This window comes from Athene noctua, chromosome 3 (genome assembly GCF_965140245.1).
Source record: "Athene noctua chromosome 3, bAthNoc1.hap1.1, whole genome shotgun sequence".
Classification (NCBI taxonomy): Eukaryota; Metazoa; Chordata; class Aves; order Strigiformes; family Strigidae; genus Athene; species Athene noctua.
In genome coordinates this window covers 13,970,089-13,993,487 of record NC_134039.1, presented here as the reverse complement: position 1 = coordinate 13,993,487, position 23,399 = coordinate 13,970,089, and the positions used below count along the sequence as shown (strand labels likewise).

The 23,399-nt window shown below is 39.6% G+C and overlaps 1 protein-coding gene across 2 annotated transcripts in view; it reads right to left on the bottom strand.

Annotated features, from left to right (window-relative positions):
• Positions 1 to 2,878: 2,878 nt before the first annotated feature.
• The window catches only part of PTN (pleiotrophin), an 82,107-nt gene continuing 61,586 nt past the window's right edge, over positions 2,879 to 23,399 (bottom strand). The window contains exons 5-6 of one of the 2 annotated variants that reach the window (XM_074902032.1): positions 9,738 to 9,809; positions 2,879 to 7,517 (exon numbers count right to left, since the gene is read on the bottom strand). In XM_074902032.1, the coding sequence (XP_074758133.1) occupies positions 9,757 to 9,809 (53 nt within the window). In that variant the 3' untranslated portion in view covers positions 2,879 to 7,517; positions 9,738 to 9,756. Of the gene's footprint in view, positions 9,810 to 23,399 lie in introns of both variants that reach the window. The other variant, XM_074902031.1, reaches the window with a different exon arrangement.

Here is a 23,399-nt window from a genome sequence, read left to right as displayed (position 1 = left end):
AGAAGGAGAATGGCTAATAGGGGTAATAGTGCTCTGTGTTATACCTCTTTGGCCACTACTTCCACCATAAATACTTCGAGGAGAAAATGGAAATTATTCCATTCCTGCAGCTGGAGATTCCCTTTGCATCAAGCACATCCCAGGAAGCCACTTCATCAGGCTGAGGCCCACTGTGCACCCTGGAGCGATACCAACTACACTTGACCGAGGCTGAGCATCTAGGTCCCTTGAGCATCTGTAGTGCTATGTAAAGAATAACAGAAATACAAGAGTTAATGTAATAAAAAAGCTGAAGTTTTTCAGACAGAAAAAAAAAAAACAACCCTTGGGTGCAGAACTCTTTTATTATCAACAGTAGGTTTTTGAAGCTGTATATCATAGTAAAACACAAACCAAAACAAAACAACAGCCCGTACTGCAATATGTAATAGTATGCACGTTAATTGTAATTGTTATGGAAAGCTTTTTTCCTTTCCTCCATCCCTAGCATACTACATTTTTCTTTTACTCTGCCTCCAGAACCTCCAGTAAAAGACACTTAGCAACTGCTAAATAGCTATCAATTAACAGAAAACATTTATCTTTGTGTGTGTGTGTGTTCTGGTCTTGAAAGGTTTTATTTGCTGAACAGGACAAGAAGTAGTTACTGACCTTTTCAGATCCAAGCTCTCATATTTTGCTCCTGGAGTAAAAATGGGGGAAAACAGCAAATTAAAAGGACTATAGTGTAACTAAGCAAGCAGAGACTGAATAAATAAAAATAAAATATATTCTTTGCCAATGGAGACAATAGTTTCAATGTGATTGTGTGACAGTGAAGCCTTCTATAACTCAAGGTACCTGGAAGGGATGGAGATATTTCTCTGTAAATGACACTCTGTGCATGTGTGTGCATGCATGCGTGTGTACACACATTTGTGTGTATGTCTCGTTTATTTGTTTGATGTCAAATCTCATTTGACCACATGTCAAGCGTAATGGTCTTTCTTAAGAAAGACTCTCAGAAAATGGTGAAGATTTTATAACAGACTTGTGGTTTACTGTAAGATTACAGGGTTTTTTCCTTTTGTTTGCGTTTCTCTAGATACAATTAATATAGGCTAACTAAGATAAACCAAGAGATGATGTCTGTGTAGGTGACTTCCCACATCACTGTAAAAGATGACAGCGGACAAAGAGTTGTATTATTACTTTGTAGGAATGTTTTTTCTTGAACATGAACAGTTGATTGTGCAAATTCTCTGTTCTCAGGAAAATCAAGTGTTCCTCTGTCATCTACATGGATGAAACAAGTGTGTCTCTGTGTGTGAATGAGTGACAATCATGCATTGAGTCTTTAACTACAATTCTACCCTGTGCAAGGCCAGAGGGATGGTGAAGTATGAACAGGTTTTTAACTTCAGCTGTAGTAGTGCATAGGTTGAGCTCTGGGGTCTTACAGTTTTCAAAGTGGCCTTCACACTGTTAATGGCTACTTTTGCATGGACATCTCATCCCACTCACCACTGGCGGTCCTCTCTGCATCCATAGACCCACTTAATGAACCACCACTCCCAGAAATTTGGAGGACAGATTGGTAGCAGAACTTGGGTCTCTTCTGCACGAAGTCCTCTCCATTCAGGTACTCCATATATAACAAAAAGAGGGTATGTGAAGACAGGGGTGGTCTTCTAAGACCCTATTCCATGAAGTTAACCCACTAGAAAAGAGCTGATCTAAAAGCTCTTTGCCAGACCTGTTTATATTAGTCAGCATTTGGGGACAGAGGTGGGAAGAACAGAAGAAATCAGAGACCTGTGTGCCCTATGTGATGGAGCTCTGGGAAACTAAGCATGACTTGAAACAATCCACAAGCAGCTCAGGCTTATTGACAAGATCAGGTATCTCCCATGGAAGAACAAGAGCATCTTAAAACTCTCTCATTACTCAGTAACCTAAAAATGTAACTCACTGCTAAGTAGCATTTTAAAGAATAACTAAATGTTTTCTTTTGTAATTAAATAATAGTGAATACTTGGTCTCCTTTCCAAGGATAGGATTTAGGTTGCTGAGTCCATTAGTCGTTTGAAGAATTCACTGTCAGTTTTCATAACTTATAATACTTCACTTTATTCCAAACAATTTCAGAAGACTGTATAAATCTCCTAGTCCTGTAAACTGTATGAAGCATTTCTTTCTTTTGGCAGTGAGTGATGGAATGACTTGTATGGAGTACTTAATTATTCTAACATTTTAACTAATAGTTGGGCACAGAAACAAAACCAGGAAAAGTATTTGGAAAATAAAGTAGATTTAGGAAAAAAGGATAATGAATGAACAAAAAGAAAGGACAAGACATTAACATATAATGAGCATTACCTGAATTGCTGCATAATTCTATTTAGATCATTAATGTAATAATTCTTTGCTCTACTTTTGAGGCTTAATCCTTTCTCACTGAACACACACCCAATAAAGTCACTGTTAAAGTAAAATAGCTGAGCATGACAGGCCTGGGAATAAGGTTTTCCCACTGCTTAGCTGATAATTTAAAAAAAAAAAATCGAACTCCTCATCTGTAACCCACCATTGTGTCAATATTATACAGGTTGAAATAACTGTATACTGAAACAAGCTACTTTACAGAACTGATAAGTGTCAGGAATTGGGGCAGACCGACTTCAGTATGCACAAATCAAAGAGCTGTTTTCTGCTAGAATAATTTTCTGGTAGAATTCTTTCTACAGAATTTACAAAGAAAAGTGTTTCTGTGACAAGCAACACCTATAGGTGATGGGAAATTAGTACAATAAAGAAAGATCAGTAAGAATACTTGGAATTAATTAAAAAAACTTTGGAAGTTCCCTACAGTTTCCACAATGAAATGAAAACACCACACTTCTGTGTATTAGTTTATTTAATTCTTTATCGCCACTAAGAGCAAGTAAATTATGTTGATACAATTGGTAAACATATACATTCGCTAGAGTCTCCCACAATCCCACAGAGCTAATGGAAACATTAAGGGATGTTACAGGATTAATGCTTTCATTCTACAATATGGATATATGGCTTTCATACAAGTTTAAAAAAATCAAGAGTAACACACTGCTAGCTTACAAAATCAATATACAAACTGAAAAAAAAAAAAAAGGAAAAAGAACAGGAAAAAGAGTAACCCATGAGAAGATATCATATAGCACTGGTTTAATAGATATATACAGAATTAGAAATCCATTGAACATGATATTCAGGCTTTAATTTCTTATTTTGACTTTCAGTCCTTCTTTCTGTTTAACACCCAAACTACAAGCATTAAGATAATTTCTCTTTTACTTTGTTTTTTCCATCTTTTTTTCCCATTTCCCTCACTTTTTATTGGCAGAGAAAAAGCCTTTTTCTGCCTTGGTTTCTATGTTCACACCCAACTGAAGCAGTCTGTCCACTTTGAAGCTTTGAACAAAGACCTTCCATGTACTTGGTGCAACAGGAGAGAGCATCACTCTGATACCAAGTCCTATTGGCCATGTCACTGGCATGTGTTTTGCATTTTTCTTGGACACAGCTATCCTTAAATTGTTATGCTGTTGAGTGTGAAGAAACCTAGCCCTTCACCCTATATACCACTTTTGTAAATAACAACACAGGACAAAAAGCTTTCTCTCCTACTTCAGCTTGAAAATATGGCAGCACTAGTTGTGAAACACATTTTGAGTTATCAATGCACTTTTTTTGTAGAGTTTTGCTTCCCTGTGTATGGATATATATATGCAGTATGTACGCATGTGTATTTAGAGAGCTGCTGTGTCTGATGCTGACATCCTCATTAGGTGGTTTCTAGCTCCAAGCTGCAGCAGTACTGGCCTGCCTCTGCTTCAGGTCCCCTCAGCAACCACAACACACTTGATTATCAGAGTCTTTTCCTTGAGCTGTAAAAATCTAGATGACCTACATAATTATAATATGGGAAGTGTAATGAATAACCTAATGAGAAAAGTTAAATAATATCTTCTTGCCAGGTAGATTAGAGTGAGGGAATTTAAACACTGTAATTAATTGAATTAAATTGTCTATGGGTAAGACAGCCCTGCAGAGGCTATCCATTTTCCTAGCTTTACATGACAGAATTCAGGGCTAAAGCTTTTGTGCAGTCTTTAACACTGAGTGACCTTCCGAAATCAGAAAACTTGGGAGACTCTGTTTTATCTCATCAGTAAATACATACATTGGACACATGTTCAGTTTTGTTGTGGGTTTTGTTTGTTACCGTGGGTTTTTCTAAGAAAGGAATAAGAACTATAGGTATAGTTTTTTCATAGGCAACTCACTCAAAGCCAAGCTATTTAAAGGCTAGGAGATACCTACTGAGTTTTCAGCCATCTGGGACCCCAAAACACCCCACATTTAACCAACAAACTGCAGAAAGGGCAAAATGAGATAACAATAGTTGAATATATCTGAATTCTTATGTTTTCCTTGAAATATCTCATTTCTGCTCAGGTCAGAGTGATCAGGCTACAAGGCAGACTGTCAATTTTGAAGAGTAGCAGAAAAGGAACATTCGGATAACGAGTAGACTTCAGGATCATTTAGTTTTGATCCAAAAGTGCACAAAGTGTTCTGCCGCTATGAACAAGACTAACTAGGCCTTCTTGAAATGCAAACGCCCATGGGGTGAAAGAGGTTCTCTCCGTGCTCTAGTTTGCTCAGGCAAGTCTTCCAATATTCCCGAAGCTCTATGCACCACATCTCTTCCCTTTAATTTGATGGTCAAAGAGGACACAGGGGGAAAGGATGCAGCTTCTTGCCACTGTTTACCTAGCTAAACTATTTTTCTGTTTGAGGACAAACACTCTTTCATCATCTCTAATTTTCCATCAAATGTCATGCATTCCTGTCTCCTAGAAAGCCTCACGCAGATTGAGCTATGACAAAGGTTTTACCAGGAAGCCACCCTGCCAATGCATCTAGGGAATCTCTTTGCTTGTTCTCATATCTCCTTGTTCATTGTAATCTGATTAACAAATTGCTACCATGTCTTTTAATCTTAAAAATACAGAATGAGAGGTATCCACTGTAGGGGCTTGCTGGGGCTGTTTTGGAACAATCCAGCAAGAAATGGAGAATACATCCTTAAGCATGAGGAAGCATCAACAATATCCACAGAAGTTTGGCTGACAGCTAGAGTGCCTTAGCAAAATTGACAGAAACTCTACAAATGCTATCAAAATTAGGGATGAGTGTGGGAAGACAGACAACAGGTATAATCTGTCCCAAAAAAGGAGAGAACACAGTCAGAAGTTCACAGAAGATGCTGTCATAGAGAATTTGAAAAGATTGAATATGGGATACCTACTACCACTGACATGCTGCTTCTTCATCCTATATGAATTTGGGAGATGTGAAAGACTACTTTGTCATGTCAAAATGGTGTACCTTACCCGTATTTTGCTTTAGAAAAGTGGCAGGTTTATATTGTTAATGTAGGTGTCGCTCCTAGACTGAAGGGAAGTCAGGCTGGCTTTTGTCCCACCCTCATCATTGACATTAGACTAAGGAAACTCAGATAAAACTCATCATATGTTAAGGGATTCCACTAAATAAATGGGAATGCTACACAATGTTTATGTTCAGATGCTCCCTGCTAGCAGGAGTTTTATAGGTCTGTTTCCATAAACAGTCTCCCTAAGTATTCAGTTCCCCTTATTTCATCCTAATGGTCCCATGTTTTATTTGAATTGTACATTGCCACATGTCAAGAGTTGAAGGATATACACTAAAGCTAAAGAAATGTTATGTTTTCTCCTATCAACATCACCATAACTTGGACTCCTAAACCAGAAAAGACAGTCATATCGTCTCCTTTTAATATTGCCTCCCATTGGACATGTTCTTTTGAGGTTGGAGTGGGACTTTCCTTCTCTGTAACATTCTACATGTGGTTAGTTTTTATTAAGGCATAAATCAAGCACAGGACAAAACCAAATGTGCCAATCAATAATCCTACCTTCCCTACTCCAGGAGGATGCAAAAGAAGTTTGTATAAAATACTCCTGACTTTGTTTCTTCTTGACAAAGTCTCCAACACTGTTGATAACGTTTTATAATCATTATTCTTCCATTTCTTCTAATTTTTCTCCTTTGAAAAACAGTACAGTCCAGAAAGTCATTATGCAATTAGAACATAAGAAGTAGTAAGTTACAACTTAGTATCTACCTGCATGTACAATAAATGTTTCCCTTTCTGGAGCCTTGCCCTATAGCTCTGCTGTGCTTAATAATCTGTTAAATATGCCAGGCTGACAAGCAATGATTCTCTTTCAATATGGGCACTTCTGTCAGGAAACATGTCAAAGTCAGAGAATGCCCCAATCCTCAAATATTGTTTTGAATCAAGGTATAGAGAAACCTAATTGCTTAGAAGCATGGCTCAGTCTACTTAGAGGAAGGGAAGTGAGCTGTACCCAAATTCCCCTAAGTTTAAACTTGCTAGAATCCAGAGTCTGGATGCAGATTCAGATCTTAGCTGATGTTCAGCAACTCACCCCTCCCTTTTGCTCAGAAAAAGGCTGTCATTTGGGGGGTTTCTATCATATTACACCATATTATAGCTGTAGCAAATGAAGATGGAAGCCACTTCTTGAGAAGGACATTCATGAAACAAGTTTCAGTCAGTTAAACTAGCTAAGCAACACATCTACACTAAGTCATTTTCAACTGTAACAGGATAGCACCAAGAGGGTAAAACATGTATTTCATCTGAAGTAGCCGCCCCCACGGCACTGTCAGACAAGCTTGCCCTCCCAAAGAAGGGAGGGTAGAAGATCAGAGAGCAATTAAGAAGAAATTTCAAAATGACTCAAGTGGAAACTGAGCAAGATAAAGTGGGAAAAGGTTTTGTTCAGATACTTGCCTCTTGCTTTCATGATAATGTCACTAGTGAAGCAACTGCTCCTACTAGGTACCAGGTACCTACTTTCAGAGCTGACCTGACTGACCTATTCAATCTTCCTCTGTGTTCTGCCATGAATTACTTTTATCATGTCCTTCACAGCCAGAGTTTCCACAGAATGTTTTCTGCTAGCTTCTTGGAATTTTTCTTCATTGTTTATAAACTACGACAGATACAAGTCCAATTACGTTCAACAATAAAATGCCAATATAGAGCCAAACATATGAGGCTGAGTAGTACAGAGGAACTCCTATTTCACACCCTTTACTACTACAAGGACTGCTGCGTTTTCTTCTGGTCTTAACATGGTGGGGTTTTGTTTTTTCCTTTGTTTTTTGTAAACTCTCTCCATGGAGGCCCTACACTGCCATAGGAACTTGACTGGCCTCCTTCAAAAACTGTTAGGAATGTTCCATTAACAAGCTAGGTGGGCAATAAATCATGAGGGCCATAAGGTGTCAGAGAAAACACAGGGGAATTTATTTTCTTCTTACTTACAGAGGTGGAAATCAGAAGTCACATCTAAGGTTTGCTAAAGGATAGTCAAACTGTTGGTCTCAGCCTCATTCCAACTCCTGCCAGCTCCCTACGAAACATGGACTAGATTAACCAGTGTAAGACAATGGTGCAACAGTGTTTGCACTCAAAGCTGAACCACTTTAAGTGAACTGATGCAGCATTTAGACAGATAAACCTTTGGTGAGTGAAAAAACTTCTTTCTCCCTTTGCTTTCAATCAGACCTACCAACCCACTAGTTTAAGTCTGAGGCACAAGCACAGGTAGACCTGATTAGACCATGAAGAAACCAAATAGCACCCAGAACCACCCAAATATGAGCCGTTATGATTTTGGATTTGGTCATTGCACATCCACCACATGTTGGGGACATTTTTAACTATACCACTGGCTCAGGTATGTCTAACAGCATAGTCAGAATAAGGACACCAACACAGACTGCAAAACACACCCAAGGAGTCTGGGAAATAATTATGTGGCTAATTTACCTTGAGCTATGTGCAGCCTTGGCTAGCTGGCTTCAAAAAGGTTTGGGAACGTCTACAGAAGGACTTGCCTCACTGTAAGTTCAGATCAGTCATACCCTCCATGTGAGAAGAAAGAGGGCAAGCTCTGAAATTGTTATACATCTTTTGCATAGAAAAGGGGAGTGATGTTAGTCTGGAAAAAGACTCTCTGCTTGTCTACAAGCTAATCCCAAGAGAGAAATGTGATTTACTCAGCTGAACACACCCTGCCGCAGCTTCGCTGAAGTCAGTGGATATCCACAGCAGTACAAGGGAGACTATACCTCTTGAACAGCAAGCAAGCCTGCAGCCTACACAAATGGCAAAGCTTATTTGTTGCTGTTGAATTTTAAGATTTAGAATTTAAAAGCAATGATTTTGAAATTGATTTGGGCACTGAAATCTCCTCTAAAAAGTCTGGTCTGCTGGTTGTTTAGTTCATTAAACAACCTTTACCTGAGGACCAGCCCTTTGTCAGATCTTTTTTCTACTTTGTGACTTTTCTCAGGACTTATGATTCAAAATAGGTAAAATTGAACAAAATGAAAACCAGCTGGTTACAATTTTTCTTTTTCCCTGCAGACCATTTAAAAAAAAATAATCACAGAAATATTTTTATTTTGACTGAATTTTTCCAAGGTCTTTTTGCTTATATAAAGTGGAAGAAAGCAAAAGGTACTGGGGTTTTATATTTCCTTTCTGCTTTATTATCAGAGAAACAAAAATTAGTTTCAACCCTATTGGATTTACGTCCCACAAATTGTCCCTTTTTTAGTCAAAAATATGAACTATGTCAGTCAGTTTCCAGATTTCTTCTGTTACTTCCCAACAGACATACTGTTTTTCAACTAGCTATAAAAATCAACAGGAAGATTCCCACTGATGCAAAAGGGAGTTGGGTCAGGCAGAATCACAACAATTTGAACTAGACTTTTGTGAAAATTATATTCTCCCTTCTGGCAAAATAAACAAATAAAAGAAAGCATTTTTCAGCTTTTATAGGTAAAACAGAGAACACTACTAACCACCAGCACTGATATGCTAAAAAATGGAAAGTTTTGCTATTGTTTCATTTGGAAAAATCATTTCTAAAAAATCGTGAAAAATTAGGACTCTTCTATATACAGCTGTTGAAAGATTTCAAAATTTTTACTGACAACATGCAAAATATGGCCAAGGATAGGAATGCTACTGTTTCTGTTTTTTTACCTGGAGATAGTAGCATTTTGAAATGAACAGTCACCACACACCCAAAAAAATTCTATGCCCATAAATACTCAACAAAATGCCCCCATCCTTTCCTTAAACAAATAATTTCATAGTTATCCAAATCTAATAAGAACTTAAGAAACAAGTCTGGGTTTTTTTCAGATATAAGGTCCCAATATTAATTATAATTGCATCCAGCCAGAATCCTATGTTCACAGAGGGCACCACTGGCTTCAGCGGAGCTCCACACAGGTTCAGGTTCTGCTTGCATGGAGTAATTAACAGATTGAGACCTATGGCAAGACTTGAGAAAAAACTATTTTTAAAAGTTCTACACTGTTCAATATACAATAGACATAATTTTCTAAATGAGTTTGGAGTCCTTTATGACAGGCCTCTAAAAATTGGTGTTAGGGTTATACATTAAAAAGACTAAAGTAATAAAAAAAGGATTTTTTTTTTCTGTCTTTGTTTCCTTCTATGGTACCATTAAGCTATAAATAATTTTAGGATAAAATGCCTAGGTATAAATGAAACTGTTAACTGATCATGTTTGCTGATGTCCCTTTCTCACATTGCCCAAGTTGGCTCCATTAATCCAGCATCTTCTCTTGTTTCTTGCCTTCCTTTTTCTTCTTCTTGGATTCTGTCAAGATAACAACAACCATGATTAGCATCTAGCAGTCACTGCAATAAATATAATTTCATCCAGTACCCCTGAAAGTTCCCCTTGTCTTCTCTAAACACGTAAGAACTAATTTTGTTTCCTCATTCTGAACAAGGAAAGGGAAAAAAGAAAAGAAGAAAGAAAAGGAGTGGTCAAGGTGATAGAGAAGATGGAAAGGGGGGTGCGTGTCCCATTCAGAACCCTTCCCTATCTGTACAGCTGACCCTGTTTGGCATGCAAAGCATTGTCTCAGGAACTTGCTTCCAAAATAAGAAAACAGCAGGCAGCTCCTGGAGAAACCAGGTCATGGCTCAGTGGAAAGCTGGAAGAAAGCTTTGCACACACTACCCACACACATACCCCTCTCTTGCTTCCTTTCTGTTTCATTGTTAGTCTTTGGCTTTCTCTGAATATGAGAGCAACTCCAGAGTGTGGTGAGAAAGCTCACTTGTTTCTTCAGCTTCTCCACTGCCAACCCTTTCCCCTTTGTCCGGGACAAGCACCTAGGTACACTTGAGAGGCAACTGAAGTCTGGCCTGGAGTCATTAGAGCACGGTCTGTCCAGCCAGCTGCTACCAACAGGACAGGGAGGAGACTAGGGAGCATCGCTGCTCTGACTGATTTGGGGTAAATAAGGGAGTAATGTGAAGGTACAACTGAAATTTTATAGAATATACTATCATCTGCGACAGCTTCCACTGTGCTATTTCTACACGTAGAAGAAATTCACAGAGGGGCATAAAAAAATGAATATGAATTAAGGGGATTAGGTACTCTTGTATCACATGTCACCTTGTAATGGGGGAAATAAAATAGCTCTCACTGGGAATGTGAATAAAACCTCATGGATACCAGCACAAAACACAGCACAACAGGTACTACAGAGACAGAAACTGAGTTTCTGTGAAGCATCTTTCCTGGAATCAAAAAAGCAAGCAAGTAGATGCATGTTTGCCTTAACCCATATTTCACTTTCTTCCTTTGAACCCTGCCTTTGCTTCTTCCTTCTGAAAAAAAAATCTCCCCCCCCCCAAAAAAAAAACCAACAAGCAAACAACAACAAAAAAAATCAGGTTAAATAACAAATATCACTGTGAATGAGAAGTCTTGGCCTTTGAAGTAGTACTCTTCTTTATGAATACGACTCTTTTCTCTCTGACCAGTTTGCATAACACAGACAGTCAAGCAATCAATCACCAGCTCTGGTAAAACCAGCTTACTTGCATTAAAGCCAAGGAAATTACACTGACACCTTTCAGATATTGACAGGGCCAGGGTACCTTTAGCAGAAGGCAAACTTAGGTTATCACATTTCTCTGATGGTTGTTTTTCCTGTTTTTTTTTCCTGTTCGTTTCAAAACAACACTTTTCATCTTTTTCAACAAGACAAAAATTGTTTCCAATTTAGACAAAGCAAAATAAAAGACCTATTTCATGTTTAGTCACATAATCTGCTCTAAAATCTCTTTCCCTCAGAAACTTTGCTTAACATTTAAAGGGATAATAATTTTTAAAAAGAAGTAAACTTTTTTTGTGTGTGAAAATGAACTATTTTTTTTCCCCAATGCCTTTGTATGAGTGTCTGTGTGCATGTAGGCATGCCTGCAGTCTGGAGCTATTCACAGAATCTGGCGCTATTTTACAATCTGTCATTCCCAAAAAGTCATTTTTCATTAAGTTAATATCTAAAGCTAAAGGCTTCTTCCCCCTACAAATTTTCTGTCTCCCCTCCTATCCTCTTTTACCCACATCCTCCACTTCCTCTATTTTTCCCTCTGTATCACTGACCCTCCTATATTCTGTATTGATTGCGCTCGCTCTCACACTCTCTTCACCCCCCAACACCTGATTCTCTGAAAGAAACAGTAGCATTTTATCAATCAGACCAGCACTTGAATCTGTAAAATCTGTTTAGACCCAGCACAAGCAGAAAGACCTTCTGCGGACTTCAACTAAATTTACTAAAAACAAATGAGACATATGAATGTGGGCAGACCACTAACAGGACTCTACTGCAGTGTGTGCAGTTCATGGCAGAGGTGAAGTCACCATCAGGAGAAGGTTTTGGCCTGGAATCATGTGATCACATCAGGTCCCCATCCTCACTTGACTTGACGTACTGGACAACCCACTGTTTATTCATTTGCACTTGTCCCCTTTGAGTCTCTACCTGCTCCTGTTAGCAATGGCTCAATTCCTCCCTGTTGTCTACATTGTGATAATGTGCGTATCACCCAAACTGCCAAACCCATCTACATGCAAAGACCAAGTGTTTCTGCTTCATGCCTCAGCAGAGTAAAACCCTCATGTGTGGGACGTAATTCCTCTCCAATTAAAGGTACACCACCACAGCTTAATCTTTCAGATAGGTAAGCAGTATTTATGCAAAGCACATTTGCTCCATGAAATGACATGTACACCCAGAGTGTGGCATTATAAAAAAAGAAAAAAAAAAAAGACTGCTCAAATATTTCCCAGTCCTTATGCTTTGTTAAAAATCCTACCACAGTCACCAATAACCAGGTACTCACCCATAAAAATGTTGCAGTTCATACTCTCATGCACAAGTCTGTTGACAGCTACCCTCCACCTGCTTTGACTATGGTCAGGCTACAGACTACAGTATGTCCATGCTAACAAAGTGTAAAGTTGCTTTAAGATGTACTTTGTTCATGCTTTCTCATTGCTCAGACCTACTCTTTGCCTCTGTGTCATTCAGGCTTCTATTGTCCTCACCTCTGTTCACCCTACACTACTATTTCAACTTTGATGACATGCTATCAGGTCAGTTTACGCAGACACACTGGGACCCATGTCACCCCGATCACTTGGTTTGCCAATGCTCCCCTTCCCAGAGTAACCAGGCTTGACTGAAAGGTCACCCCATACCAGCACTGACACCATGCTCAAAAGCCCTGACCAGTTGAGAGTACAATGCCAGTTACCTGAAAGCTCAGCAGTTCCATTACCCAGCACCAGCTGTAGCCATCTGCCATTTAAGTGAAGGAAAGATTCCCTGGATTCAATAATACCATTCAGATTCCTATTCCATATATGAAGATTATCAAAATTCAATTCAGTTTAGCACAGACCTTTGCTCAGCAGCTTCCTACCAGGCCTTTTAATGCGGTCTAAGCCTCCCATCAGAAATTCCTGTAACTCATCAAGCAGTGCCCACTGAAACAGTCTTGATGATGGGGAAGCCCCTGTGCTGCTTTCCACACGTCACTGGCACTGCAAAGCAGCCTGATCTTGGCAATGCTCACTGTGGAGCCAAAAGGAAGTAAGAAAAGCTGACAAGTGAACAGGGATTACCCTGAGCAGAACGCTGCCATCTGCAAGCACTTCGGGTCAGCAGCAACCTCCTTCACCTCACGTACCTGATTAATGCAATATTTGCAAAGACAGAGCCGTGAATTTGTGCATCAGCTGTGCACTAGCTACAGGAAAGGTGTTTGCTGCAGACAAGTACTACCAATAATATTGAGAACCACTATGATGAAACAACTTGACCAGTTGAAATTCAGGTTAACACCAGTCCACACAGAATTTTAATCTGAATCTACTCACTGCAGCATTTGCTTTAAAGCTAGGGGGACCAGTCTTTTCAGTGTTGAACCAGACACCAGTTGGAGGTATCTTTATGAGCTACCTATAGTAGAGTTCAAGATCCAGAGAGGAGGGAGCAAAACAAAAAGCAGGATGATAACCCAGAATTCCGGAAGAGCAGACCGGCCATTTCAGGGACTCAGATGGGCTAACTGCCTAACTGTGACAGGATTATGCTACAGGCCACAGACTGGAACATCTCAATATAAAACTTTATGAAAGGTATGTAAATACATTTGATATTTACAGGTAAACACATTAATTTAAACATATTAAATGCCTTATCAAAGGTACTTCTCCTACCAATACCAGGGTCAGCCCTGCGTTCGGAGTGGGTGCTGTTGTTTCTCAAAACTTGAGGCGAGCAGGCTGTGCAGTGGAGGGAATGGATGGGAGAGTAGCTGCTTCCCTACTGCTCTGAGTGCGCCGTTTGTTAGTGCCCCAGCCAAACTACCCTTCCACCTCCGCCATGGCTCAGCACACAGCCACACTGAGGAAAGCTGTAGCAGGAGCTACTTCTCTCTGGCTTTCTTCTCGTCAAGGAAATACTTATCTTTACCATCCCTGTGCATCCTTGCAGTATGGGAAGAGTGAGCTATGTATGATCCAGAGTATTAATGAGGACAAAAAAACAGTCCTCAATTTTCGTGCCTGTTTTACTTTCCTCCATCCCTCTTATCCCACAGTGAGAGGCTGCCAGATGGCGCTCTTGCTTGTATGGAGGCCAGGATCCCAGACCAGGGCACACACAAAGAGCAAGTTCAGAATACCTAGCAGTGCCTGCAGGGTGCAGCAACCAAGCACTGAACAGCCATCCTGCTATCCCCTGGAACCCAGAGCACTTTCAGCAAGATAAAAAACACCCACATTGTGTTGTACAAATATCCCTGCAAGAGCAAACGGTGTCAATGCGCACGTACTGGATTATTTAATCATTGATCACCTGAAAGCCCCGTGAATAGTTGTATGACTAGGAATTATTCACAGGATTAAAAAATGTGTGGTCATAGATTAGCACTGGACCCAATGATGACTGGTAACAAAAGTTCCAGTGAGGATCTTACCGAGTAAACAAATCAATTTGTTAAGTAGAACTTTATGTAATTTGGAATGGCAGCAGCCCTCTTTAAATAGTCATCTTTATTCTGGAGCCTCATTCTTACTATGCAAGCAGCAAAAGAAATTACGTTGAACCAGAGCCACGTACCATTTGAAGTCACTCTTAATGTATAAGGCACAAAAGGGAGGTAATTACATTTTAATGGAAGCCAAGCTTTGTAAGCCGAGATTTGCAGGTATTTATCTTCATTTGTTGAGAAGAAGGTAACAATTCACTCATGGCACTGCTGAACTCCTATACATGAAAGTCAAGCAGTGTCCCCAAAACCAATGTAATTCATTCAAAATAGCAAAAGCCATGATGATGGAAGGTTAGAGCGAAGAATTTCAACACCAGGTGTTCAGGACACAGTTTTCCCATGAACTAGCACTCAGTTCCACTGAGCAGAGATGAAGGCAGGTTTTCTAAAGGGCTCTCTACCTCTCATTGGGGCAAACTTTCCAAAGCAGCTGGTTGATATGGTGATGAAGGGCAGTGGTCCATGGGGTGTGGGGCACTTCTGAATTTTGGGTAGGAAATGCCAACCCATGTGGAAGGAGCAGTCTTAACTTAGACAAAGTCAAGGATTTTATTGCTTAGTGAAAAAAATCTCACCCTAAAGAGCTTCACTCTCCTCTCTAGGAACAGAATTGTACTATCTTGTGATTTTCATGACTGTAGAAACAAATCCCTTGATTTCTGTCTGGGTCACATATATCTAAGATGGTAGAGCCTTAAGACTGTATTTGGAAGTCTGCAATGGATAGATACACTTCTCAACTGAAGGTTGTTTTGCAATTGGAGACTGCTAGAGGGGTCTGGCTAACCGGAAAGTGATTTTAAGAAGTAACTCGCTTTCCTTTTCTGTTTGCTGCTTCTCTCCTCCCTCTGGTACCTTTGTACTGTTGCTTTTATAGGGTATGAACTTTCTTACTGTTCTTTGTCATGTTCTATGCTCAGCACAAGAGGGACCCAGTCCCAGCTGGCTCTTCAGCCCTCTGTCTGCTGTACACAAGATCCCTCTTAATGCCAGCGAGACAGGTGCAGGCACAGACTGATACATTCAGAGTTTATTCTCTGCATTCACATGTCTGCAGGAGACTGCTGAAAACAAAAAGTATTAATAAACCATTACGAGTTTGACATTTACCTGTATCCACAGAGAAGCAAAAAAATCACACATTGAGGCAGTTTCTATGTCAGACTGAGATAAGTAAATAGCTATTTATCAGAAAATTATTCGTGATTTACTGTGAACAGAGATACCATTTTATTTAGTTAATTTTTGAAAACCAGGCACACGCATTTCTCATTTGTGCTTTCTGCATCTGCCCCAGATGGGATCTACACACAGGGCAAAGGACACAGGCTTTGCTTTGATCCATGTTCCACACTCCAAGAAGTTGCCTGTGAAACTTTCACAGTAAGCACAGATAGAAGAAAAGATAGAGATGGTGACATAGAAAATGAGATGGAGGGATAAAAAAAGGGGAGGGAAGCTTGAAAGGAAAGGAAGTGAAGAAGTAGAAAAGGAAAGGAAAGGACAGAAAGGAAGGAACAGAGCTTTCTCTTTGTTTCGCTGCTGGGAACAGTAACGAGTGTAAACATTTGCTGATGGCATATCTTTTATCACAGCAAGTCCCATAGCTTCAGGCATTTTCATGGCTCAAGGGCACTGACTAATGCCAAGGAGACTGGACTGCTCTTGCAAGTGAGGAAAATGAGACAATGAGCATGTAACAGAATTGGCATACACAAGGCTATTTAAACTTTCACCCTCAAAGGTCTGTATTAAACCCTAAAAGAAACTCCGGTAGGCACAAGAAGGTTAAACAAGAACACTTGTCACATCCAGTTTTTCATCTTTTGGGGCAGCCTAGAAAAAAAAAATTAAAAATCTGAAATACACACCAGGGGTGAGAAAACATGGAGGTCTAGGCTTCCCTTGAAAATTCTCAACCTTTTATTTTTAGAAACACCTGTAAAAGCTGCAGAACAACTAAAAATTGAAAACATTTATTTTCAAAAATATATTTCCATTTCTCCCTCTCCCGCAAGCACATCCTGCTCCCTGAAATCAGGGCTGTGTCAATAAAATTGATATTATGATATGATCTGACAATGCATTCAAATTTATCCAAACAGTATAATTTTTCAAAGCTACAAAAGCAGTCTCAAGGGAGACTACAATGCAAAGCCTCCAAGATACATAAGGAAATCAAAGCAGAAAAACCACCATTAAAAGACATCCAAACTTTATTAGTTATGGGCCGCACTGGCAGCCTACTAGCAGCTTGAGCCTGGTCCACAGTGTAACCATCATTGTGTTTATTTTTCTTATATGGCCTACTCTTTCCCACTTAAATTGAGAAAAATCTTATTTCCTCATGTTATGGCAGCAGGAGCCAAATCACAGAGATGCGTTTCAGAGCCTAAAGTTTCCAGTGAGTTTTACTTCATCTTGAAGTTACAAGCCTTGTCTTCAGACTAGGAAGAGGCACAAGGAAACACAACCAAGCATTTAGTACGCCATCTCACTCCCCCAAACCACTGATTCTTCTCTTGGTTTTCACATTTCTTGGCTCCATAAGGCATAAATTATTCATGGCAAAACTGTCTCTCACAATGTTTATGCAGTGTTTAGTACAATGGCACCCTTTTTCAACTGGGGCCTCTGGGCACTCATGCAATACAAATAATCATGATGATAGCAACAATAATATCAGCCAGCTATGCTGTTCCCACTGCGCATCCACTACCAGTGTCTGCCTTGCAGAGCTCTGATCACTGTATTTCACTGCAGGCTCCTGGTCAGTGCCAGAGGCCATTCTTCAATAAACCTGCCTCATCCTTTAGAGCAAGAGAAAAACCTCCCAGTTCTGCCTTTCAGGTTTTTGTTTAACTATCACAGCTGTTTCCTAATATGAGAAAATCCCTCATTTTTATATCTAATTAGTTTGAGCAGATCTTATTACTCTGCCTCCTGTAATACTAATTATTATGCTAGCTGCATGCCTGCACGACTAATGAGTTACATTAAAGATGGGGAATTCTGAAACCTACAAAGGGAGATACAACATGACTGTGATGTCAAAGCAGGAGAATCTTTCAAACAGAACAAAATCACAGTCCTAACAAGCAATTTCTTCTCCCCCTGTGTCCCCTCCAGTTACCTTTCAAAACCATTTTGTTGCTGCACAAAGGCAAAGTTGAAGGAGGACAACCCAGAAAACGCAGACTGCCCAACGTGCAAAATGGAGTGGGCCACAGGTGGTCCTTTTCATCAGAGCAGCACAAAGTTTGTCTGAATAGCTGCTTCTCAGGTAAGCAATTCGTTCAGATATCACTGTCGGCTCCTTGCAACAGCCAGTAGCCAGATCATCCTACCAAAGCACAGTCAGTCTGTCCTGGCAGTGCACTGTAAAATGTCCTCTCTGCAGGCAGAAATCAAGGCTGCCACTGTAGTGCTCAAAAAATCATGTTGTTTTCTGTTCCTGGCACCAAAGTAAGGATGGGGATATACCCACCCATGAAGAACGGTACAACTCTATGTTTTGACACCAAGCTCCCTAAAAAGACACAAGGTAAATCAGTGTCAAATGCTGTCTTAAATCTACTGAAATTACTAATTTCAAAGTCAAAGACCCTAGTTAAAGACTGCAGTTCAGACACTCATCTTGAAGTAAACCATCACATTCTAATAATTGCAATTGCAGACTAGAAAAAAGGGGAGCAGCAGCCTCTAGTTGGAGCATGGAGCCAAGAGACAACAGTTCCTATCTGAGTACCTGAATCTGTCATTGATACTGTGTCAACCTGAAAAATCATTCAACCTTTCCAACTTTCAATTATCACTTTTCTTTAAATTGTACTTTCTCTGCGCCAAGGAGTGATAGGAGGATTAGCTAAATGCTACCTGTAAAGATTGCTAGATAAAAGAAACAGCGTAGTGCAGATTATTCATATTGCACTAAATTCTTAAGTAAAGCTCTTCAAACGATATGAAATTATTAAAAACAGATGAAGCATTGTCTTTCCTCCACTGCATTGGCACTCATACCGTGCCAAACACAGGGAACTACACTGACAGCTTGCTAGACTCTCAAATGCCACACCTGATCTGCATTACAGGAAAGAGATTACAGCCATTAACAACTTGGGTAGGTCTTGCCTTCATATGAGAAACCTTTCCAAACACTGCATGTAGGAGGATGTGATCTCTGGACACCACCCCAATTATTAGACAACAGTGGTGTAAGCAGTGTTCAAGTTTGCCAGCCTTAGTTGGAATTGTTTTTCTATGTGGCAAGGACTGAGCTGAACTGGGATAAAGTAACTCATAGATCAGATGTGCTGTAAATTGATAAAAAGCTGGGAAGGGAGATTTATTAAAAAGAACTAAATACAGCTGGGTGAAAAATTTATCAGAAAAAAGCATAACTCAAAAAATTAAGAGTACATTGCAGAAAGAGCAGCAGACTGCTTATTCTATTTAATTTTGTCTTAATAAATGGCTAAAAGTATAAGATTTATGGTGAGAGAGAGAGAAAGAATGAGAATGACAAAGTGAAAAAAGAAATAAAGCCTATCAGGCAACCCAACTCAATAAAAATAAATTCCTCCTCTCTCAGCAGTTAAAGCAAAATGTTTCCTGAATCCTGACAATACCTCATTCTTTTACTTTCTGGCTGGCTGGAACCTGAACAACCATCAATCAAGTTTGGGTGGCCGTGAAGTAGGCCAGATGGAGTATGTCAGAAGCATTTTCTGCTCTTCAGTGCAAGTTGGCCATTAGAGCAGCCACTCAACAGAAGTGCCTGAGTCTTTCACATCTGTCAAGATAGTTTAGGGAGACCTTGAACATCCCTGGCCTTGCAGACACTGATTAGAATATGCAATTATGTGTGCTAGAGGAGAGATGGCTGCCTCCACTGGGATTTTGTGATAAAATCATCCTTTCATCCTTTCCAGCCTTTGTGACAGGCTTTCTCATGACCTCATTTGTATACTAAATACAATTTGTATACTAAATATCACTATCACATTGCTGACAATCTCTCCATCCAAATGCGCAATATTCAAGAACTAACAACAGTTTTCATACTGTGTTAACTACACTTTAGCACAGCAGTCCAGGACCAAGCTATTGTCTTCCAATCTGAAAATACCTTAGCAAAGCTATGGAGAAAAGACATCATCAGACAGAGCAGTTGCTAATAAGGAAAAAATACAATTCTTTTTGTTTGTTTCCAAAAGATTTTAAGACTTTTCCATGAATGCTGACTAATGATAAAACAAATCCGTAAGAACACTTAGGTCACCAGCTTATAAGGCAGCATTGATTCCCAAGGTTAATGAGCATCTCCTGGTTTAATTTAGCAGAAGTTTTGCCACAGATCATAGAAGTTCCTGAAATCATAGAAGTTCCTGAAAAACCAAAATATATTTTTATCAGCAAATCTGCAATACGATAACCCTTGGGATTTTTCTGCAGGTATAATTTTCCTTTCTGTTAAGCATAGATCAAACTCCTGTGAAACAGCAGTCATCTTCAAAATAGTTAGGTGAAAGAAGAGAGACACAGGATTCATCCTACCAGCAAAGTTGCCACATGTTCATGACCTGGAAAGGTGGACAAGCAACAGGAGAGCAACAGTTACAGATAACATCAATTTATTTGCATTTCTCTCAAAGAACGGAGAAGGTAAGGACACCAAGCCATACTAAGGAAATGTGTCAGGTAAAATCTGATACACTGTACTTCATTGGGCAAGCCTATATGAAATTACCTGCATTACCCACACACCTTCGTGGGTTCTTAACTAACCACATTAATTAACATTTAAAAAAATGTAAGAGGGACAATTGTGAAGGTCTCAGATAAAGATATCTGCTCCACATGCAAGCAGTGATGAAAAGAAAAACATGTTCAGGTTATTTAGTGGGTGTAATGAACACTAAAGGAAGTATTACATTGATATTCTCTTTTTCAGCAGAAATCTGTGGAGGACATGCTTGGAATACTGTGTACAGTCCAGTCTCTTTAACTCAAAAATGATTTTTCAATAAGAAGGAATTTAGGCAAGTCCAGTAGAGAGTATTATTATAACAGATAAGTATTTAATTGTATAACAATTTAAGTCAGAGGTTTCAGCTGCAAAAGATGGCAAGTGACAAAAAGTCACAGAAGATATATAAAACTACAATTGACTGGAGAAGCTAGATAGGGGCTTTTACTCACCTCATGTACAAATGAAATCAAAAGGAAAAGAGATGTAATGGAGAGGTTACAAACATGACCTAACAGAAGGAAAAATTCAGGGCACTGGAAAGGGAGTTAGAAAAATCATGAAAACAACCTTTTTTCAGAATATACTGGTATTTTTCACCACAATATTCTCAGTCAGTTCACATCTGCTTTTGGTACTCTCAACCTATTGCTGTCAGAGATGTATTCAGTGATGCGGCTCTTGAAGCACACACCAGCCAGAAAGGTAACTGTTTAGCAGTAGAATGGATTCCTGTAATCAATAAGCCCCTCATTTATTATTCTGTTGCCAGAGCACCACTGCCCTGCTACTCCAGGTAATCACAGTAGGAACATACAGCACTTGATCAGCATTTACTGGTCTAGCTGCATATCAATACAGAACTGTCCCTCCGAAAAAAAAATGCTGCTCCCAAATAATGTACCATATGCTTCTTCTCTTGTAGTCTTGAGCTACTGATGTGAAGCTATGGGTGAAAAGGGAGGCTAATATGTACCTGCAGTCCATTCCAAATACTCAGACAATAATCTAGATCTTATTTCTCGTCTCCAAAGAATTAAATAAAAAAAAAAAAATCCTATTTAACTATAGATTGAACACAGTTTAATTTTTCCTTTATCTAGATGTTGGGTGGGGACTTACCTCCAACCTGTAATTTCCTGCATCGCAGGGAGAAAGCAGAAATACTCTCATTCCAACTAACATGTCAGTACTCAGCTTTTTAACTCAGAAAGAAAGTTCAGCAGGGCACAACATTTCACATAGTATTAATCTGCTTGACCTAATTTCTTAGTCTAGTTCATCCTACTGCTGCCAACATACTGTCCAGTGTAGCTCCTATGTAGTTATACCCACAGATCTGCAATATGGATTTCTTATCTTTAGCTCAGGGCCCAGGCAGGCTGCGACTGTGTGACTTCCACGCATGCTGCTCCTACTAATGCCAACAGCAGATGAACTAGCAGGTGGCATGCAGAAAGATGCCACGAGATTTCTAATCCAAATCAGGAGAGCAGAATTTCTGCCCACAGTTATTATGATCACAAACCTATGTTTGTACCTATTTCTCCTTTTGCATTCCTTCAAATCAAATGAAGTCTGGTTTCCTAATTAAGTCAAACCACACAACTATGTTTGCTGCAGTTAGTCCTGATCCGAGTTTCAGTCTCAGCTATAACTCACTCAAATCTAGAATCAGTTAAAGTTAACTACAATCCAGCAATTTCACAAGCTCTACCTTTAAAACTAACTTGAAAACGACCCTGTACTACCCAACAGCACTGCTCTCACAAAATAGTGCTGCATCAACTCTGCTTTGTCTCCCTCTCCCCTCTTCTGACAGCCATTGATAGAATATACTGACTCAGCAGGAGCAGAACAAGGCAGAGAGAGGGCTACTAGCGGCTTGAGTGGCAGAGGCCTTCTGGCAGCACAATAGGAAGCTTTATTCAATAAACTTCCAAATTCCACATAGGCATGGAAAATTACTGAAAAAAAAACCAAAACAAACAAACAAACAAAAAACATCCCCCAAACCCCAGAAAAGTCCTTCTCCCCAGAGGAATAAACAATAAAATCACGCAGCTCAAAGCCCTTCCTGCATTCCCACCCAATCACTTCCACCTCCAAATGAGTATGTTTATTGCTGCCAACTCAACCAAGTCAACTGGTCTCTGAAAATCTAGTTGTATCCTCTCTGCTTCACAGATTGTCATTATCTACACAGGTTCTAGACTCAGCCCTTATCTGATAACTCCATGAACGGTGTGCGAGGAAAACCAGTTACAGCTGTACTGACTGCAAAGCAGACGGATGCATGCACACACAGAGAAAACATCTGCAACCTCATCAAACGTGTCTCCAGTTGCACAAGCAGAGCAGGCCACCTGCAGGTACTCCTCAGATCAATGGTGCACCACCATCCACAATCCGAAAATTGATCATCCCAATTGCACCTGTCACTCCTAAACACATTTATTTTTGTAATTATCCAAGTATTCAGCACCTGGAATGTGTTAAACATAGCTGGTTTTAAGCAAACAAAGGTCATCGTAGCATAGCTTGTATAATCTACTTAAAACACATTACTTCGATATCTCAAACAAGATCTCACAGTTGTAGCTCCCACTATAAATCAACCTACACACATAACACCTGCTACTCCAACAAAAGAGTACATTAAAAGGCTTTAATGATTAGAAAGAAAGTAATTTTGTCTAAGGGACACCTGGAAACACAAATGCAGGGCATATGACTTTTTGTGTACTAGGAATTACACTGTCACTTGCATTTAAATAAGACATATACATTCTGTACTCTCCTTACTGCTATCTTTGGATAAAGAATATACAATCCCAAGGGTGCAGAACATCCACATATTCCCTCAACACTACCTGTCCAGAAGAAAAGCAGTCCCTTTTTTAACCAGTCATCATTCCACACCAAACAAAACCTATATAAAAGGTGGTTTTATCAATAAACATTTTTGCATGCTATTATTGGTCTATTCCTATTAACAGGTGATTTATGAAAAGCATTAAAGTTCTAGTGAGCATCAGCATACTGATAGCAATACAGGTGGTCTAAAGTTAG